Below are 21,889 nucleotides of genomic sequence, written 5' to 3'. Positions count from 1 at the left end.
TTGGTAAGAGAACAAGATGGTTATGCCACATTCTTTAACATGCTTTCCATCAATACCCAAGGCTTTCCTACTGAGAAAAAAGAATAAACGAAATAGCTGAAGAATCAAACGTATATATATAAACACAAAAGATTCACTGTGATACAGCAGAAGTGTAATGACATGCTGTTAACAGAATATTATGAATTTACAGAACGGACTCCGTTAGAGACATGGCTTCGTACTCCTGCCAAAAATGGCATAGTTAAGTAATCTGAAGAACACCTTATTGGCTCAGAGCTAAATAAATATACCCACTGCTTCCCTCGACCCCCGAAGATTTAAAGTGAACTTGGTACGGAACAAAAAAATAAAATAAAATTTTCCAAAACACAGAAAAGAAAAAGCAGTTTTTAAACCCAAACTCCATCGAATATTTTTCTTTTAAGTTTTTATTATTTAAATACACCATACTAGAGCAAATGTCTCTGAAAATATCACAAATAAAAGATTTTTTTCTTCATTCAGCAAATTAGAAGTAGGGGGGGATTTCTACACAGTAGCTTCTATGAGCCTGACTTTTTTTCCAATTTTTTTTCTTTTTTTCATTCTTTTTTTTTTCTTTGCCATGGGAGTAGCAACATTAGGACGAAAACACTTACATGCATACATACATTGTATTTTACAGAGATACAATAAAAGTGTTTGTGATAGAATATCACAAAAGCCACATCTCTTTCCTTTATCTCATGTTCAGTTTTGATTGAAACACATTTCCTTACAACACTTAAATATACAAAGAGCAAATAGAATGTTGTTAAGGTAAAAACACAGGGTACAAACTCTGGCCAGTGCCCTGCTAATTGTTAATGAGGGTAGAAAGCAGATTTGAATGCTTCTTTTAATTAGCTTCATTAGTCATTTCCCTCCTCCCAAGCTCCCTCCCCCCAAAGATGTTGTCCGGTGGATCTTTTTTCATTTTCTCTACAGTCTCCCATTAGCCCAGGTTCATGGAGTCCTTAATGTTCATATTCAGTCATTTTAATACACCAATAAATGCAAGAAGGGCAATCAAGACTAAAGAAGGTGCAATGGCATGGAGCTGGCACTGGTGCTAGCTACAAAGGTGACTTGTCTACTGAAGACACATGGGATCCACCTGTGATGAACAAGATCTGAGATGAAGGCACGCATTCTGCATTACTCTGACCTTTTAGCAGACCTGCAAGACATAAAAACGGGCATCTTAGCTACAATGCTAAACTTGGAGAGATATGAAAACTCAAATATGGCTGCTTTTGTCTTCCCTACATTCACTAATCTTCTTCTATTAATAGATTACTTTCCAACTGTGACTTGTTAGAGGCTTTCTACGCTACTTACTCTGGCAGTGGAGAACTAAAGCATAACATCTTCTGCACTGTTACTAGCGGACAAAATGAGACGATAAATGGACTTCCAGAAAGTTTCTGGTGTAAACTTCTACAATGAATTGCTGAACTCTGTTAAAAGCAAGTTTCTTCCTGCAAGGAATGAATTGTAACATCTTGCCTCGAACTAGGATCTTAAAGGCACATCAGAGCCAAGTTCCTCCTCCCCAGGAAGTTTTGCGTTAATATTCTCAACTGTGTAAACTTTGGCAAGTTACTTAACTGTCTGTGTCTTGGTTTCCTCATCCTAAAAGTGGGGAGGGATTCCCTGGTGGCGTAGTGGTTGAGAATCTGCCTGCCAATGCAGGGGACACAGGTTCGAGCCCTGGCCTGGGAAGATCCCACATGCCGCGGAGCAACTAGGCCCGTGAGCCACAGCTACTGAGCCTGCGCGTCTGGAGCCTGTGCTCCGCAACAAGAGAGGCCGCGACGGTGAGAGGCCCGCGCACCGCGATGAAGAGTGGCCCCCGCTCGCCACAATTAGAGAAAGCCCTCGCACAGAAACGAAGACCCAACACAGCCATAAATAAATAAAGAAAGAAGCTTTCATTTAAAAAAATAGTAATAATTTAAAAAGTGGGGATAATAAGGGTGTTATAAGGATTACATAATATATAGGGAGCGCATTCAACAGCGCCTGGCACTTAATAAAAAAGCTAAACGAATACTGGCAGTTAACATGATTATTCTAATATCCCCATATGATGTCTATGCACCCATGTCCTTCTCTGCTTATAGGTATGTGTGTATATGCATGTGTGTATACACACACACACAAAAAAATATTGATACTTCTTTTCCCTTAGTATTTCCTACCATGCCACTTAATATTACATGAATATTGTAAATATATGAATCAAACATATGTAATGTGTTAATGACTTGTGCTCAATTAAAGAATGTAGTTCAATGGAAGTCTAACTTTAATATCTAAGTTAGAATTGATAATCCAGTTGTCCAATACAAGCTGTTTGCAATTACCAAAATGAAATAATAGATATTAGTTTTTTATGGTTTTTTAATGACATTGTGAGCTTCCCAGGAAGTTCTCATTTCACCCTTTCCCTAACTTACTAAAAGCCTGAAGTCTATTAGGAGCTGCAACCCCCTACTTCCAAGCTAATTAAAGTGGTAGAGGCTTAATCCCCAGAGTGGAGGCTCAGTGTGAGAAAGGTAATTTGTCTGTCCAGAACAAAGATGCGGCAGCAGCCAGCGAGCATATTTAATAAATGAGCAACAAATGTCCTCTACGATGGACACACACACACAACGTCAATTATGTAAGTACGGGGCGGGGTGGGGGGGAACTGCGAAGGGGTATGTAAACTAGAACCCTCGCTAAATTTTCTTCTGACCAAAGAGATGTGATCTCTTATTTTACTGAAAAGCACAGATTATTCTAGATGAAACCATCACTCCTGAGTGGAAGAAAGAATTCCAGAGCAGGCAAAAAATGTACCAACCCCTCCCCAAAAAACCCCACAATTCTTGATTCTATTTACATAACTCTCTCTCTACAAGGCAGTATTCTCCTGAGGGGAGCCAAGTCTCCTTCAGACAATATAGGCTATAACATTTTGTAGATCCTAGAACAAGAGTGGTCTGAGATTTCAGTCAGAGGGACTGTATGATTTAAGAGCTTAAGATTTTTTTTTCTCAGAACATACAAAAGCCAATGGTGCAGAACAACAACTAAACTATACATCCCAGACGCTGAGAACAAATTTCAGGAGGATAAAAGTTGAAAGGGGCCAGATGATGGGGGCCTATACTTTCCATACAATTTTAGCTGCCTTTAAAGAACGGATGTACAAATAATCAACTCATTACTTTTCAGCCAGAGGATGTTTGGGTATATTTATTATGCATCATGCGCTAAAAACGTAATTGGTTCCGTGAACAGAAGGAAAATGGCCAAAATTAATGTCCAATTTTCCCCACCAAAAATATAGAGAATGAGAGAGAATAAAATAATAAAATGGAGCTATTTGTCATTTCTCCCCATCTCATCTCCTCCAGAAAAGAAACGCCGCAGGGTTTGGGGAAAATCATTTTAAAGCATTCTTCAGGTCCAAAAAGCAGTTTATGATTCCACCAGGAAGTATGTTTTCATTACTTCTTCCCCCTTGCCCTCTCATTAATATCTCTCTGGACCACATTCAGCTTACCCCAAACGTTTATTTACAAAAACTACCTTGTAAATTGACTGTGCTCATGGTGAGCTGAGCACCAAGGGCAAAAATGTAAGACATTTAGGCCAACGGGGATATGTTCTTAATTAACATCACCCCCAAAACACAGCTTCTCACCAACGTCTGACAAGAACACATCCTTAAGTTATATTTCCTTATTCCTTTTAAGAACTATTCATTTTTGAAGGCCACCTGTCTCCTTTTAAAAGGCTTCCAACATTAAAATACACGCCGGTAGGCTCTTTTTCACTGCCTCATATATTCTGTGTTCCAAAATGAACGCCCTACCTCTCCCACCCTGCAAAAGGTATGGACTTATATGAAAGGCACAATACTTGCAATCTCGTAAACACGTAAACCAGACTTTGCTCAAATTTTCCTCCCTAACACCTCCCAATTTACATCATCTTTTTTTTTTTTTTCTGGTACGCGGGCCTCTCACTGTTGTAGCCTCTCCCGTTGCGGAGCACAGGCTCTGGACGCGCAGGCTCAGCGGCCGTGGCTCACGGGCCCAGCCGCTCCGCGGCATGTGGGATCTTCCCGGACCGGGGCACGAACCCGTATCCCCTGCATCGGCAGGCGGACTCTCAACCACTGTGCCACCAGGGAAGCCCTTTACATCATCTTATACTCAGTAAGATGGTACTGTGAGACGCTGCTCGTACTTATTACGTGTCTGTGTACTTAGTCCCTGGCTAACACTGCTATGGCCTGTATTCAGTCTGGCTACATTTTCCATCTTATCTCTACATCCTTCAATTCTCACCATGCACGTTGGTGAGCTGTATCATTTTTTATGCCTTGCTAAGTCAGGGAAAGAAATGGTATAAAAGCAGCAACAAACTTAAGATATCATTTGTAGAGAAACTAAGCTTTTACCTTGGGGGGGTGGATTTTATTCTTGTACTTTTTTTTGGCTACCAAGTATAACTACAAATGGCTTTGCTTCTACATGAAATGGGTATCTCAAAATATTTGTTACCCATTCATTGTCCTCAACTCAGCCCTATAGATTCACTTAATTACAACTGAAACCACGAAGGTCTGTAAGTATTTATATGTATTGGCACTCCTTAAAGAAGCCTGAACTGGCTCATCAATGGTGACTGATTAATTTGCAATAAAAAATTAGATTTCCGTTCTTAAAATAGTATTCTATGCAGTTCCCATATTAGTAAATAAGGAAAACTGTACACATTTTGATGCAATTAACCTTTACCTAATAAAGCAATGGAAAATACATTTAAAATCATTCCATAAACTTGAGTAAGGGAAAATGATAAAAATAAGCATTAAAATATGGCAGTATAATTTAAAATTTTTCAAATATTAGTCATTTTCCCTGTACACAGCATTAAGAAAATGCATTACGGAAGACAAAGAAGCCTAATATTTTTTCCTGAGATTTTTGAAGCTCGCTAAATTCCTATTTGCAGATAAATGTTGTTTTTTGTGATCCCTACAACAGACATTAATGAAGTTCCTATTGTAAATCCATAAAGAATTACCAAGTGAAGTGTGCACTTTTTGTTTCAATGCAATAACTCAGTGCTGTGTGATTGCCTGGGTTAATGATGAAAAAGTCAAACATACTATCAGAGCTGATGGAAAAATCTATCACCAATCTGAAATTAAAATTCATCTGTGGTCAATAAGATTTAATATCCATGCAAGTGGTGCTGTAAAGAGTAAATGAATCAATGTCATCAATACATAATCAGTATGAAATATGATGTGAATAAAATTATGTGCACGAGTCATACATTTCACTCTTTTCTGGGCCAGTGTGGAATGAACAGTCTCTTAACTGAAGGTTGACAGTAATTGTTACAAATTAGGCACAGCAGTTATCAAAATGCACTCACTTGCATAGCTATAGGACTTACTAAGGAGATTAAAATAGATCTGAAACTATACAGTACTGCAGGTGCTGGACAACTGTTGATCACCCATTTTCCCTCTGGAGTGCCCTCTAATAACATGATTCGTACATTTGTATAATTTCCTCGTTTCTAACTCTGGTCCAAAAACTTTCCAGTTGTGGATCGAGAATCAAGACATTTAATCTTTAATGATCAGCAAGAGCTAGAACTTTTAAAAAAAAGTTGTAACTTACTCAAACATTATGGGACTACCAATCAACAAAAATGCTCTCCTTTGGAATTCCAGAATGTTTTGTAAAACTGCTCTTCTAAGATTCAAAGCACCGTAAATTGGGTTAGGAAGGCAGGTGTCCAGATTGCTATTACTAATGCAGAAATCATTCTTTCATGACAAAGACATTTATTCCCCCTTCCTACCAAAAATGTTCTAATTCCCCCCGCCCCGACAATAACCTAGTCACATCGTATTTCTGAATTTCAAAATTGTCAAGTGGGATAAACAACTGGTCGTAGGCAAGTTTTACATTCTGCCTGACTCTGCATGTGATAATGTGTTCAACATTGGTAAAGCTACAGCTATAATTAAGTTAGGATTTTTTTCACCACAAAAGATTCATGATTTAACCCATCAATTCCTCTATTTCTGAACCGTGTATGTATGAGTAGTCTACATTTCTTTAAAAGGGCACGCAAAAACACAACCACCTAGGAAAACTCCCTCACTAGACGAAGAGGTTGAACCTTCCAACTAGGTATTCACCTTCTGGTCTGGCAGTAGTGGATTGCTCTGAAGTGAATTCAAATGGCCATTGATGAGAGCTGTAGGTCTATCATGTTCACAAAATAAACTGCCATTGATGTAGTGAAACCGATCTCCTGGGACCAGGCGATTCCGGCAGGTAGAGCATGTAAAACACTGAAAGGAAAAAGCAAATCCACTGAAAACAAGTACAAATTAAGTCTTTCTTGGTCACAAGTTTATAAACTGTTTTTAAGCAGGTATCTGTCAAGTACAGAGAGCCACTTATGGCTTAGTGTTTTCTTTCCTTCAACATGATTCTGGAAAAGAGTAAGCCAAAATGCAAGACACTGGATCAAGCTAAAGGGGAAAAGCGACAAACAGGTGCGTGCTTCTGTGGCATGGGGGAAGTGGCGTGGGTGGATGTGTAATCATCACTGCCACATAACAATTTCAGTGGATTCCTTCCATGTTTGCGGCTTGAGAAAACAGGGTTTCTACTAAGGAGACATGCTTTGTCTCCATGTAGGAAAGTTATGGTTCTTTTAAAAAACAGAGGAGGAGCAGATGCTACCTTCAGATGATACACATTGCCTTGGGCCCTCATGACGAGTTCGCTCGCAGGAATAGACTGTCCACAAGCGCTGCAAGCACCGCTATTCCCAAATAACCTGAAACAAAGATGACGGGGACACCAATGAATAATCCCAAACCAAGGAAAGAGAAAGAAATCCCCAGCCTCTGGCCCTCCCTTTGGAATGCATTTGACAGAGACTGAATGCTTAGGCTCCGGCCTCAAATTTTATGAGTGATTTACATAATCTGGGAAAAATCCTTTTGGGGGGGGTGGTCACAGCTAACTTCTCCCTACTGCAGAGGAAGAGGGTGCCCTGGGTTTCAACAAAATATTGACTTACACCTCTAGCAAATATGAAACAATTCTGTTCTACACATATTTTATCAGATTACTGAGTTCATCATAAAAAAAAAGATACAATTCATGCCTGAAGTTTAAATGTATTGTGTCCTTGAAATTATGTGAAGAACTCTTTTGTACTTTAATCATATCTTGAGATATGAGTCATCAAAAGGGTTAAGAGGATTTGATTGTATATCTAAGAAGACATCATGCTCAGTGTATTGAAACTCCCGTAAACCTCCATCAGTGCAGACTTTCCATTAGAAACTCTCTGCTATCCAGGTTGATATATAATGTGTATGGGTTAACCTTTTCAATCATGGTGTCAACACTTAAGATTTGCCTCTGCTCATCTCTTTCATCCTAACCTTCTCTCTCTCTTGATAATGAAATGCTTGCTCCAACTTCCCTCTATCTGCTCCTGAGTCCACAATTTAGATTACTTCATCTCTGCTAGCAACAAACTGAATGAAATTTCGATTTGAGCAGAAAGTAATTTACCGGGATCTGGACCCATTTGTCATCATATCTCTCTGGGTGTTTGCTGTATCACTGCAGTTTTCCTATGCAATCAAATGAGACCACAACATCTGCCATGGGGGGAGGAGGGGGAGAAGAAGAAGTCTGCAGAGGAGGGGAAAGCTCAAGGAAGTGCGGTGTACTGAAGAAAAAGATATACATAATTCCTTACATCCTTCCACAGGCGTGACAAAATATTTTAACGAACACTGAACTTTGGCTTTTATGAAATCCGTCGACTCAAACTGGGAAGCTTTATTTGCTTTTGGGCTTCCCTCTTTAATATCCACAAATATTTATTAAACAGACCAAAATGATTTCACATTGAAAGGTGGTATCGGAACAAGTAAGCAGGGTCAGAGAGGCACTTTTCAACAATGAAAAACAAAGTAATAGGACTTACAAACTAACATATCGGTGTCATAATACATATTAATACTTGCATTTCTTCCTTGTCCAAAGAAAGTCATAAAATGCAGTTTGTGTCAAACCATGAGACAGCCTCCTATAGAACACCCCGTAATCTGAATGATTGTGGCATGCCTCCATATAAAAATAATTGCTTTGAGTTTTCAGAATCTGGTCTTGCAGAAGAGGCTTGTCATGTTCAAACTACTAATTTGCTGTCGCCACTTTATTGAAAATAGCCTGTAAGTTGTTATTAAATGTATCGACTGAACGACAGGGAGAGTAGTAAAACTGCCCCTTAAGATGGCTTTTAATAGGAAGCCCAAGAAACAAATTTTGCAGCAGCATCGATTTGAAGAGTTCAATCAAAACTCCATTTCAAAACTAATTAGTCTGAGATCAACAACACATTGACACGTTCTTACAGAATCAGAACAGTTACAGAGAGAAAGCTGAAATAATACACTGTCAGGACCTCTAGCTGCAGGACCGCACCGTGTGGGAGCTCAGGGGCCGCTGGCCTGCCATTTCCTAACACTGGACCATTTCAGGAGCATCGATGAAGCCTCCCGGAGTCTCACCCACAGCATCCTGCGAGTGTGGGTTGTCACTGCTGCCACGAGAGGGTTCTCAGAAGGGTGAGGTGGCCAGAGAATTAGCATTGCCAGGGGGAGTTTCCAGTCAACAGCAGGGCTATTTCAATCCCCAAAAGGGGTACCAACTCAAACACTTCAGGTAAGAATAAAATTAAAAACCTGTCGATGTAGCCAAAAACATGCTGAGGATAAAAGGGGGGCGGTGTAGATTAAGGGGGTAGGGAACAGAATCCTACCTGAGCTAAGGACCAAATATCCTCTTACAGCAACCCAGAAGTATTTTAATGGCTAGGAGTCTATAATTATGGCTGCCACTACCAACAGGTACACAGTGACACTCCATCTCAAAAATACCCTTTCACAGTACCAATCTGATTACCCAACCTAAGTGTTCATTTATTTAAAAATTCACCCTGAGTAAAGTCAGCTGTATGTCTTCAATGTCTAAGGGCAGTTGTATGGAATCCAAAAGCTTTTCATACATCTCATTTTCTCCAGCACCACTTTCACAACCTTTCAGGGAACAATCAGCCACAAAATCACGGGATTCCTAAAGTGTCAGAAATTACAGTTACAAAGTTTGAAAATGACCAAGATCTACCCAGGACTGATGTGCTATTGAACAACATTATTAATGGAGTTTAATATCTTTCCGTGCCTACAGCTTTAAGGCTGCCTCAGAGCAGAAAACTTACATGTCTAAACACATTTGAATCCCTTTTACCAGAGAGGAAGGCTACCATTAGAATTCCACCCTTTTTTCTGAAAAGTTGTGTGTGTGTGTGTGTGTGTGTGTGTGTGTGTGTTTTAACAACGTTTCTGTGCACTGGAGAGTTAATTATCTAACCAGGGGGACTGTCCAGGACAGTGTTTGATTTAAAAGGCTTGAGGCTTTAGGTGCTCAATTAAGTAGCTATCGTCTCAGACTGGACTATAATGGGCTCTTTTCTCTTTAACTCAAGCAACGGGGAGATATACCCCAGGTCAGGCTAATTAAAACCAGGGGAGTCTTTAATTGTGATGACAGAATCGGTTTCAGTTTCCTTTCTTTGGGTCCTCAGTCCAAGAAGGTCGTTAATATTTCAGCATTTGGGCAATGCAATCAATCACAAACATCAAGAGGTTACTTACATGGGGAAAAGGGAAAAGAAGGAAAGAAATCCCACCAAACCTCTACACTTTAGAGGTGCTCTGCTCCTATGAAAAGTACCATGTAGTGCTAGTACTGTTTGCCAGCTCCAACTCTCCTTGCTGACAGAGATGGAGAGCAAGTTGTATTTTTAGTTCAGTAATAATACTTAGCATCTTTCCCTAACTTCAACGACCAATAGGTGAGCCTACTTGCAACTGGTTACTTCAAGCAAAATACACACGATACGGAGCATTACCTGGCTGTTTTCTAAACCGCTTTCAGGCAAGGAGAGGTAGGTTTCTAAGAGTGTGGCTGAAAGGTATACATTTGTACCTACAAGTAAATATCAGCAACCTATCTGAGGAGAAAAATGCACATCCACAGCTACCGATCCAGAAGCAATTGGTTTTCCAGCAGGTTCCTATATTTAATCTAAATTCTGCACCGGCTATATTAAATGTAACAAAGAAAATGCAACCCAGAAATTATGCCTGGAGCCAAGTCCATTAAAAGTACTTCGGAATAACTAGAGACCAAGCACCTTAAAAGCACCAGAAGCTATTGATACTTAAGAGGGGGGCTGTGAATAATCGCAACTGATGCGTTAGAGAGGGGAGGGAGAAAAAAAAAAATCAGCCAAATTACGCTTGGTTAATTCAGAGTAACAGATCTGCCCCCAAGTGAATTGGAGGCCTTGAATTAATTCTGTTATGACAAATCAAGATAAACGTTCCCCCTAAATTGCATGCGATTTAATTAATTTTTGAGATCCTAGGGTTTTTTTTTTTTTCTCCTAGCTAATAGTTCACATGCTCCTGTGCTGTCATTGTGCTTGAGTGGGCAGACTTCAAAGTGATATTAAATAACCAACTATTAGATTTACCTAGCACGTCCTATTGGAAAAGTGCCATTTAATTACCTAGCCTGTTCAATTAAAGGGACAGCATTCTCTGAATATAGCAGCTTGCTGTTGATTACCAGGGAAATGAACTCGCTGTCTGGCGGCGCCTCCGTTCCTAACGCTACCCGCTCCCGAAACGCACCCTCCACCACCAACCACCACCAATCCCCCCGCCCCGGGCCCCCACCCCCAGCTGCGCGGCGCTCACTGCGGCTGCGGGCGCCACGTGAACCTCCCGAGCGGAGCCCGGGGAGAGAAAGCGCTACCCGCTCGTCCGGCTCCCGCCCTGCGCTCGCCCCCTCGCGGGCCCGAGGCTGCCGGCCGGCTGGGCGCCTGAACTGCGGCCTCAGGCGCCGTCAGCCCCCAGCCCGGCCCCCGCCCGGCCGAGCGAGCGAGCGAGCGAGCAAGCGAGCGAGACCCGGCACGCCGAGAACCACCACCCGAGCTTCCGGCGCGTAGCCTCGCCTCCCCGGACCTGGAGCCCCACCCGTCGATCTCCGAACTTCCTCCTCTTGCTGCACTTTCCGCGCCAGTCTTCTGGCCCGCGGTGGGGGTGGATGAAGGAGGACTCGAAGAAAGAGAATCGGAGTTTCTGAAGCTACTTGGTGGCGCTGGGATTGAGCTGGGGGGTCGGGAACCCGGGGGGAAGGGGGAGGACGCGCTTCCAAGGTTCAACGACTTTTGTAATTTTGCTAGGTGGCGGGGCCAGGCCGGCGTTGGCCCCTTTAAGATCCACCCTCCCTTTCCTCTCCCCTCCCCCCTTGTCTATCCCTCCCTCTCTTAGAGGCCAATTTTGTTAATTAAATGTTTTGTTTGCAACGCAGCTCTCATTCATTGCGGACACGTCATTCGGAGCAGATCTAAGCCAGAGACCAGATCTCATTAGATAAAGCCCATCAAAACTAAGAAAATGGAGGAGCCACTAATTAAAGCTTTTAATTGTGCGGATTCGCTGCAGCAAGCAGCCGCTTTATCTGAAATCTTGGAGGGAGGAGAGGCAGAAGCCCAGCTCTGCCCAAACGACACTTGGTCGCGCAGGGGGAAGGGGCTGGGGAAAAGCAGCACCACCCACCCCTCCCCGCCCCCACAACCCCCTCCCCTCCGGGCCCCTCCCAGCTCTCCCAAAGCTTTTTAGCCAGATCTTGCTGGTTTTCAAAAAGCCACAACCTCAAAGTCAGACAGTTTAAAAGCCCCTTAATAAATCGCTCTGTGGTCCCAGCTGGGGCCGAAGAGCCAAAGGGTCCCCTTCACCTGGCGGCCGGCGAGCGGATTAGTCCCGCTCCTCAGCGGCCGTCCCTGCAGAATTGAAAGCTCCTCCAACAAGTGGACTGAGGGGAGACTGAGGAGGGAGTGGCTGAAAGGAAAGGGAACGCGCAGCCTCCCCACCTTCCCACACTTTCGGCATCTTGGTGGGCAGAAGGAACACTGAAGAAAGACTTAGGAGATCCCTTAAACTTGGTGGGTGAGAGGGGGGTGTCTGCTGCTGAGCCCTGAGCAGTGTGAGGAAAGGATCAATTGGGTACTGAGCTAGAACTCCGCTCTCCCGAACAAATCTAAGGTCCTCAGGGTAGCCTCCAGTTCAACAGCAAGCGTGGTTCCAGTTTTCAAAGTCAGGAAAAAAGAAAGAAAGGGAGAATATGGACCCAGTTAATTAAGTCTTGGGGCTGGGCACACATCCTCCATTGCTCCATTAAGCCAACAGAAAAACACCAAATGGGAATTTATATTTGTTCCCAAGAATAGGAAAAGGAATGGAAGTGATTCCCAGGAAGCCACTTGCCTAAACTTGTCCTGAGGGAATGCAAGTGGACCCATCTTCTTTTTAATTAGTGGTAATCAGAAGCGAAGGTCTTCTGAAGGCACTTGGAAAAGAGATGAATCTGTACCATTCACTGCTTCTGAACAGCACTGTCAATTTTTCCCCTTTAAACCACCCTCCTTCTTACCAGTTTTGCTCTCTAATTACAGTACTGTCAGAGCTCATGGCATTGCTTGGAAGGAGGACCAGAAAGCATTATACCCACGCTGCTGCTGATTTTCCAACGTTTACTTCTAAAAGAACACTTCGTGAAATTAATGCTGCCACCTTAATTTAAAAATAAAAGCCCTCTCCCTTCCTGTATTTCTTTTACTTGGCTGATTGAGGAGGCCAGCAAAGAGGACATAGGTTGCATTACTGGAATAACCAAATATCATCTTATTCCATCATTTACACTAATGATATTGCTGGGGTAAACATACCCATACTCAGCTCCAAACTGCACTGGGATCTTCTGCAGTTTTAGATGCAGAGTCAGGGAATCACAATGGAGCTAAACTTTGAACAAAATACCTCATCTATTGATTCACCCTCATTGAAGAAAGGGCAAAAATTTTCTAATCTCTATAAAGAAAATGGTTTAGGGCACAAATTTTAATAGAATGCATTTCTTAAAAGTGAGTGGTTGTCTAGTATCAACCGTGTGCGTGTGGGTTTGTTTTTTTTTTTTTTTTTAATTACTGGATGTTGAAACAGAACACCTCCTAGAAGCATTCATGTGCATCAGTCTATCAAACCATTTACTCAAATTAAATGTGTAATCCTTCAAATGCCTCCTTTCAAATTAATGAGTTTAAGTAGCTTGAGTTCACCTGAAAAGATCCTATAGGCACCTGACCTCCTGAATTCTTTCCATTAATTGCACTGAAACTTGTTGGAAAAAGGCTGCTTACATGGGCATATGAATGTTCCTATACATTGCTTTAAAATGCAAGATTAGTATAATTCTATAGCCTCTTTTCCTAAATCTCTTTTGGGGATCAAGGGTAGTGATACAAATGACAACAACAAAAAACCCAAAATCTGAACATTCCTCAATTGAACTACAAATTCTACATCACAAACCACACACTAACACTTGAGTATTGCGAGCCTTCAAGTAACAATATATAAAGAGAAACATTACCATTAAGTTTTTTTTTTTCTTGTTCGGGTTTCTTTGCTATAAGAAGAATGACAAGTCTTTAAACCGATGGGCAATCAGCATTTTTCACAAGGAGCACAAAGAATGAGTCAGTTTTCCACTCAAAAAAGTTTAAAGGTGCTTACGTAAATATCATAATCAGCCATCACCATATCATTTCTCACTACCCACACTTAAATTTTTAAATCAGTCTTTTGTCTCCCAAGTTCCTATGTTGGTCCCTACCTTGCTTTAAGAAAGCAGCTTAACTCCCACTTGAAAGGTTTATTTTTAGTGGAGGGTCCAACTGTGGCTGACCACGTGAAATCCTGGTCGCGAGGATCCTGGTCCCAACCTTTGCACACCTAGCAGCCCAGTCCCCCCAGATGCGCAGTTTTTACTTCGTGTGGCCTTTGCCGTTAATTTGCCACTAAATATTGGAAGATTAACACATGCTTCTTTAACCCCTTAAATTTCGGCCAACCAGGTTTTTGAGGTGAAGGCTACACTGTATTCTGAGATGCCCTGCTCCTTTCTTTAAAACCCTTGGTAACCTTTGGCCTTGCCATTGCTCTGCCCGCCCATGTCGGGGAAAGGCAGCCAAGTCTTACCTAATGTAGTCATTTCTGCAAAGGATCATGCCGCTCTTGGTGTAACAGGACGTGCCGATGTCGCCCAGCTGCGCCTGGCAGCAGGAACACTTGAGGCACCGGCTGTGCCAGTAGCTGTCCATGGCATAGAGCAGAAAGCGGTCCGCAATCTTGCCTCCGCAGCCTGCGCACCGCTTCCAGGAGAGGGAGCCGGCCGTAACCGGGGGCGGCTGTGAGCTGCTGCCCGGATTCACCATGGTCTGCAGAAGGCGGGAAGGGGACAGGGAGAGAGAGACAAAACAGGGGCGATGCAAAAGTTAGTACTCGCCGCGCGAGTGAGCGAATCCGTCCCCCGCCAGCCCCCAGAGTTGCTGGAAGGAAGCAGCAGGGCAAGGGCGGGAAGGAGGATGAGGGGGAGAGGGAAGGAGGGAGGCTTGCCGGCAGCAGCCGCCTGTTTACTTTTCTCAAGCTTTGTTCTGGGGCCACGAGCTCCTCTCAACTTTCCAGCGCCCGCCGCCGCTGACAATTTCAGCTCGGGTACTGTCAAAACTCAAGAGAGCGAGGCTCCGCGGCGCGCTCCTCCCCTCGCGGCGCCTCCTCCCGGCCCCCGCCTCCGCCCACTGCCCCCTCCTCCGCCGCCCGCCTCCAGCAAATGAGGGTCAAACCCACCCACCGCCTCGCCCGGCCCCTCCCGGGGCCCCGCTGAGCCCCGAGCGCTAGCCGAGGGGAGTGAGAGGCGGCCCCCGCCGGAGCCACGTTCCCTCCCGAGCTCTGCCCGGGGAAGTGCAGCTGCAGTTCACAAGTTGGAAATAGTTCGGCTTTCTGAAAGGGAAGGAGGGAACAACGGGCGGAGGGGAGATGGAGAGAGTGGTGGTGGGAGGGGAAGCGAGGGGACTTCGGGGGGGGGGGGGTGTGCGGTGTGTAAAGTTGCGAAACTGGTTTTTCTTATTTTAAACAGCACCTTTCACATGCCATTGTGGTGACCGCCATCTCCTATTATTGTTCCAAATCTCATTTCATTTTGAAGATCAATGAGTGTTTTCTCTGCGTTTGCAGGACACAGGCAAGAATAATAGATCATTGAACTTTAGGATGCCTGTTAACTTCCTATACAAACACTCTCCACTTTGGTCTCACTAATCTGCCCTTGATCAGCAATTTAAATGATAGAGCTTTGTTCCTCCAAAAGGGTGGGGGGTACGTTACTGATAATATGTGAGAAGGCACTGTTAAAGGATGCACAAGTTATATCTGAGCCAGACCTACTGTCACCAAAAACTGCTTTTAAAAATTCCCCACTCTTTCTAATGAATGTCACGAGAGAAACAACTGGGGTCTAATATAGGAATCAATTTATAAAGCTTAGCCTAAACCGATTAATTTGTTGCCTCCAATCCTGAGTCCAATAAAGTCCTAGTGTTCCTCCAGTCACTTATTCTATAAAAAGATCAAGTTATTTACTGCCAATTAAGCAGCCTGTTTTGTCTTTGTCCTCTGTAAGCCGAGAGTGTGGGCTCCCCCCGAGGCTCCCGGCTATCTGCTCAAGACATTCAGCTGATACCTCAGAAGCGAGAGGACGAACTTTGCCTGTCCCCGGCCCAACTTGGCTGCTGCAAAAAAACGAGGGGAAGGGAACGAAACAAGGACTTGTGTTCCTTAAATAGGCCGATTTTAAACACATTTCCTCCGAAAGAGTCCCGGAACGTGTGTCCAGTGACCGCACAATAAACCAGAATAAGAACTGCACCAATTAAGCTGTAACAAAACCCTGAGACTTTGGAAACAGGACCACTCTAAAACCCATTAGCATTGCATTTAACCGAATGCATCATACCTTTATGTAAATTGATTTATCTGATGCATTTACTCGAGGAATTGCTTTTTGTTACAATTTCAGCCCTAACCCAAATGAATCTGCATTTCCTGCCCTAGGTCTTTAAACTGCCCACCCCCGCCCAACGTTTTAATCGCTCTGAATTCCTTTTTAAAAGAGGAGGAGGGAGGAGATTCCAAGCTCTTCCCCGCCCCCATCTTTGGTGAGAGGTAAATATATATGTATATTTTTTTTTGAAAAGGAAACATTACACTGAGAAAAGCATCCAGTAACCCCATTAGCTAAAGCTCTTAAGGACAAGCAATACCTTAATGCTGATTAAATCTAAAAGAGATGAATCAAGACGACTGACCAGAAACTGACTCCCCTGATAACTAAGGACGGGCCCTCATCAAGTTTCATTTAGAGTTGGAAAAAAAAGAAAGCTTTTAAGTTAAATAGGCTTATACTCTAGTAATTACATAGCCAAGCAATTTAGGTCCTGAGGTAGTCTGTGAAATAGAAAGCAGAACTGGCAGCTAGAGGCAAAATCTGCCCCCCTTTAACAACGTCTCTGGTGTTTTTTAATGGAGACCAAGGGAGGGACAAACGTAGCGCTGACAATTTGTAGTACAAAAATGGATGCTTAATTCATGTCTTGATTTTAATTAGGTGATTCACCGGATTTCTCCTGGATTGGAACAAAAGACTTATAAGCCAAGAGGAATTTTTTAAAAGAACCAGCAATACCGAATCCTGCTCACTTAGATCCTTTCTGCCACTGTTTCAAAAATAGTGGTGGGGTGCGGGGGGTAGGGTCGTGACTATTTTCCCCACACTACTTCTCAGACTTCAACGCTTAAAGCACCTCCTGCCTCTCCCTTTGGAACTGAATATATCCCCACACGCCTCCAAGGTCCCCACCAGCCGCGTCTCCAAGAAGAACCCTTTTGTAAGCAGGAACCGCTACAAAGCTGGCGGCCCGGGGCTGCCCTCCGTCCTAGCTCGCAGGCCGGCCTCGGTAGTTTCGGACTCGCGCATTATCTAAGCCGACGTATTGTTTACTTGCAATTTGGGACGGTCAAGGGAAGGAAGCCAAAGAAAACAGCCCCGGCCCAAATCGCCCCCCTCCTCCTTCTCCCCCCCTCCCTGCCCGCGGCTCTCCAGCCGTCCCCTTACCTGCTTTTCCCCTATATTGCAATATTGCGAGAGGCGGCGGCGGCGAAATTCGTGCGAAGCCGCTCGGCTTCCAAGGAAGGGGCGCCTTGGCTGGCGGAGGTGGAGGGAGAGGGGGGGATGTTCTCGCAGAAGCAGGAAAGGGGAGGAGGGGGCTAAGGGCTGCTTTTCTTTTCTTTTCTTTTTTTTAACGCGCTGCTCTGAGGCTGGGTTAGGGGGCCCCGCGTAAGTGGCAGGCGCCGGGAAGCAGAAGCGTCAGTCTCGGTCCTCGTCGTTCTTCTCCGCCTCCGGCTCCGCGCGAGCAGCTGCAGGAGCCCTCGGCCCGCGCGGCGCGGCGCAGCGGCAGCAACTGCTGCAATCGCTGCTGCAAGTTTGGCAATGTGGCTTCACTTTGTATATTCCCCCGCCCGGAGGCCCCCGCCCCGCCCGCGCTCCTCCCGCTCCCCCTCCTACTCCTCCGCCTGCCTCCCTCCCGTGCGCCCGCCCGCCCGCTCGCTCGGGGCTGCTGGCGGCGACGGCCGCTCGGCCGAGCTTCCTGCACCTCCAGCCGGGGAGCGGCCGCAGACACAACAGCCCCGGGAGCGGCGGCGGCCGGCGCGGAGGCCGGGGGGCGGGCGCGCCCAGGAGGCGGGGAGCTGCGGCCGGCGGGGTCCCGCGCGCCTGACCCTCGCCCCTGCCGGAGCTGCTGCTGCCCGGCTTGGAGGCGGCGGTGGCGGCGGCGCTGGCCTCAAACCAGCTCACTCGCTCCCTCCGCGGCTCTTACACATGTGTTACTGACAGAGCAAAATCCCAACTACTCCCAGGCTCTGCCGCCGACGTCAGCGACCCTCAGCCACTGGGCGGCCGGATTGTTCAGGCGGAATAATAAAACCTGCCAATCCGGGCAAGGACAAAGGGATGACTGAAACGAGACTCCGGGGGCGGGGGAGAGAGCGAGGCGGCTGAGCCGCCGGAGGCTGAAGCGGGGGAGGGCCCGAATCAGGTGGGGAGAAGTCCCTCGGGCACTGCCGACCCCGCCGGCGCGGCCCCCCATGGCCCGAGATGGCAGGCCGAGGCGCGGGGGCCACACCTGCCCTCCCTGCTCACGTGGCCCCTTCGGGACCCGCGCCCGCTCGCCCCTCGGGGATAGCCCGTCCTCGCGCAGAGAGGAGCCCCTTAGGAAACTTACTTCACATCTGTCTCAGAAATGGGCCTCTTCCTGTTGAGGTAGAAAAGCTTGGTCGAAATCTCAGGGCGGTGGACTTCACACACACGCAGAAGAGATGGTTTCTGAAGAGTTCTTTTGTTTTTGTTTTTTAAATTCACGATGTTAGAGATTTATGAACTTTAGTGGAAGTTTCATTAACAAGGTAGAAGCTTCTCCCCATCAACCTGAGTATAAACTAAGTGCCCAGTAGGCATTTCATAGGTATTTGTCAATTGCTGGTGGTAGAAAGATCACAGTCCTTACGTTCAAAGTTGAGGAAAACTTCAAGGGAAAAGCCTGGCCCCTGTATCCACCCCACTGTAGAGGATGAGAGGCCAAATTTCTCGTAGCCCCCAGAGCGATGGAAGTTATTGCAAGATTCAAAATCTCACAGCCTCTGGAGAGTAAGAAAGGTTACTTCTAGTATAAATCAAGTTTTGAGGAATGCTATTAGGGTGGTAATCTGAGTGTCTCTTTCCAGGGCCGCAGCTCAGCCTAGATGCTTCAACTTTATCTGCTCTGCCAAATAGGTTTAATAAATCTCCGATCTGAGGCTAATATTAGGTCTGATTATTATTAGTAAGTTCCAGAGAGATTTTTCTGGTGGAAATTATCATGAAAGTGCAAAGCCCTTCTGCTGAGTATCATTAAGTAAAACCAGCCTTGTGGGACAAGTTTTCATACTGTATTACACACAGTACTGCTAGATTGAGGAAAGAAACCTGCAGAAGTATCTGGCTAGACAATGCAGATGTTAAACATCTATGGTTTTAGTGTCTGTTTGGGGGATTTCTGTCTTTCAAACCATCAACATTAAGGCTGCAAAAGAAACTATAGTCATTGCCTACAATATCAAGCAGAAGACATTTTTAAATACCAGTTAGAATACTCCTTTCTTTATATTTCTAGCACCTCGAAATTAAATGGCTTACTTTTATTGATTGGAACTTAAAATTGCATTTTTATGATCAAGTCACTTTGTGAAAAACTTGATATGAAGTTTTTCGTATGAAAATCTTTTTAAAAAATCATTATAACTATAATAATAATTAAAATATTCTGTACAGAAAACAGCTGCAGATGGGTGTGATTAAAGAAAGCCAACTTAAAAACATGTAATGTTCCTTGAAGTTTGGTAAAGAAAACTCAGTTAAACAAAAAGGGGAAAGGAACCCCGTAAACAAATAATACACATAATAATACAAATAATTCCCTTGGTCAGCTTCAGTTGTTAATAATTTATAATAATCAAAATGAGATAACACAAGATCTTAGTGAGCTGCAATTAAGTTATGATTTGTCACGTATAAGTAAATTTCCTGCTCTGGCCCTTCATTTTCTAATCCACAAATGAAGGAATTAAGCCAAATCGTCTTTATTTTTCCCTTCTTTAAAAAATGATTTTCTTATAGAACACATAATACATAGGTCTGGAATGAATTGTGGTACTTTAGTTATTTCCCAAAGTATGTGCTCCGAAATTAAATCTTTATTTTAAAACGAAATGTTAGAAAATAAATCAGACATCGGATATCACTGAGTAATTATCCAAAGGATTGTAGTTTTTGTGGAAGGAAAAGAAGAGAGAAGGATAGATAAAACTGTCAGTATAGATCTCTAGGCTTGCAGGGGCCTAGGAGGTAGTTTCAGTGTTTTGGCTCTGATTGTGTGTGGAGTGAGGACTTTACACATGTCCCTGTAAACTGGAGTGGGTGGGAGTATGTTACTGGAGACCTTTATTTGCTGATGCTGTGGTTATAGAAACACAAAAGCAGTAATGGCTAACAGTCTCTCTTCAGAGGGGTAGGAAATAAATTCATTCACTGTAATCAGAATTCAGGTGTACTTTAACCACAGCGCCACCTCTGGGTAGTCTTTATTTCTGCATTCCTTTCATTTAGCAGGCCTTTCTCATCTGGGTAGCGAGATGTTTGTGGTCTGAAAGGGCCAGCTTGAATGAGGTAGCAATGTTAATCTTTTATTTCCACTGATGCTAAACTCGCAAAAACTGTGTAAATACAAGTTCATTATGGGTAAGGCAGTTCTGCATTCAGGTGTTCTTCAAACGGATATAAAAGTGCTCAAAGTAATCCTGGTATATAGTAAAATTAACTAAATTCAAAATAATAGTGTTATAGTGTGCCCAGCAGTTCAAGAAAGCTCAGCTGATGTCATACACTCATCATTTAACGACTCACCTACAATGAGAAATAAGAATACAGTGCTTCAGAAAAGAAAGAGAAACTCAAATCGTTTCTTTCTTGAATCCTAATTAAATGCAGGAACTATATTGATCTTAGATCAAGCCCTCATTCTCCCCACTCACCCCAAAATGATTTGTCCATACCTTCCCTTCTTCTCCTTTAAGTCCTCAAATCACAATCATTTTTTCCATTCTCCAAGTGACAGTTCTCTGAGACTCTCCCGTGGACAGCCAGAGGTTCCACACAGACCCGTGTCACCTTCTGTGCCCTGAGAAAGGCCAGATTATTTGATGCTGATATGACAGCTTCCACGTCAAAGTGCCCCAGCTCCTTCTCAAGAAAAATATACTTTAACCTTTTAAAGTCAATGCAAAACTGTTTTTGAAGGCAGTCTTTTCAGAAAGGCATTTTTTAAAAAATCTGCCTACCATTATTGCTGCCATCGTAGAGATCCCTAGAAATCAAAAGATTCAGCCAAAGTGAATCTGAAAAGCTTGAATCTGGGGCAACAATTCCAAAATATAAAAGGTGTGGAGAGAAGAAGCAACGATAGTTACCAACAGATGTCATGAGGAAAGAGGAGGAGGAATGGCACTTAGGTCCCTGCCAGTTTTCGCTAGGGGGTGGAGAAGTACTGCACAGTGGTAGAGTCGGAGAGACTGCTGCAGCATTTCAGAATAGGGATTCATCTACAATATGACACAAATGAAATTATCTATGAAACAGAAACAGACTCACAGACATAGAGAACAGACTTGTGGTTGCCAGGGAGAAGCAGGGTCAGGGAGGGATGGATTGGGAGTTTGGGATTAGCAGGTGCAAACTATTATATATCGAATGGACAAACAACAAGGTCCTACTGTCTATCACAGGGACCTATATTCAATATCCTGTGATAAAGTATAATGGAAAAGAATATGTGTGTGTGTGTAACTGAATCACTTTGCTGTACAGCAGAAATTAACACAACATTGTAAATCAACTGTACTTCAATAAAATAATTGGTTTTAAAAAAGATTAGGGGGCTTCCCTGGTGGCGCAGTGGTTGAGAGTCCGCCTGCCGATGCAGGGGACGTGGGTTAGTGCCCCGGCCCGGGAAGATCCCGCATGCCACGGAGCGGCTGGGCGCGTGAGCCATGGCCACTGAGCCTGCGCGTCCGGAGCCCGTGCTCTGCAACAGGAGAGGCCACAGCAGTGAGAGGCCTGCGTACCGCAAAAAAAAATTAGGGATTCATAATGAACTCAACTTATCTAAAAGACTATACTTCAAATAACTATAT

The 21,889-nt window shown here is 44.2% G+C and overlaps 1 protein-coding gene across 2 annotated transcripts; it reads right to left on the bottom strand.

Annotated features, from left to right (window-relative positions):
* Window positions 1-413: 413 nt before the first annotated feature.
* LMO4 (LIM domain only 4) lies at window positions 414-17,650 on the bottom strand. Of its 2 annotated transcripts, none has more exons than XM_067726792.1 (5): window positions 17,223-17,650; window positions 14,252-14,490; window positions 6,798-6,894; window positions 6,245-6,400; window positions 414-1,201 (listed from the first exon to the last, which is right to left on the bottom strand). In XM_067726792.1, the coding sequence occupies exons 2-5, from the start codon at window positions 14,485-14,487 to the stop codon at window positions 1,193-1,195; spliced, it is 498 nt and encodes a 165-aa protein (XP_067582893.1). In that variant the 5' UTR covers window positions 14,488-14,490; window positions 17,223-17,650; the 3' UTR covers window positions 414-1,192. The 2 variants fall into 2 exon arrangements, with proteins under 2 accessions (XP_067582893.1, XP_067582895.1); XM_067726794.1 differs by lacking the exon at window positions 17,223-17,650 and adding an exon at window positions 14,690-14,837.
* Window positions 17,651-21,889: the final 4,239 nt, after the last annotated feature.

The sequence above is a fragment of the Pseudorca crassidens genome, chromosome 2 (assembly GCF_039906515.1).
Source record: "Pseudorca crassidens isolate mPseCra1 chromosome 2, mPseCra1.hap1, whole genome shotgun sequence".
Taxonomy (NCBI): Eukaryota; Metazoa; Chordata; class Mammalia; order Artiodactyla; family Delphinidae; genus Pseudorca; species Pseudorca crassidens.
Note: the sequence above shows the minus strand (reverse complement) of the source record. Positions and strands in the feature narration are given on the sequence as shown.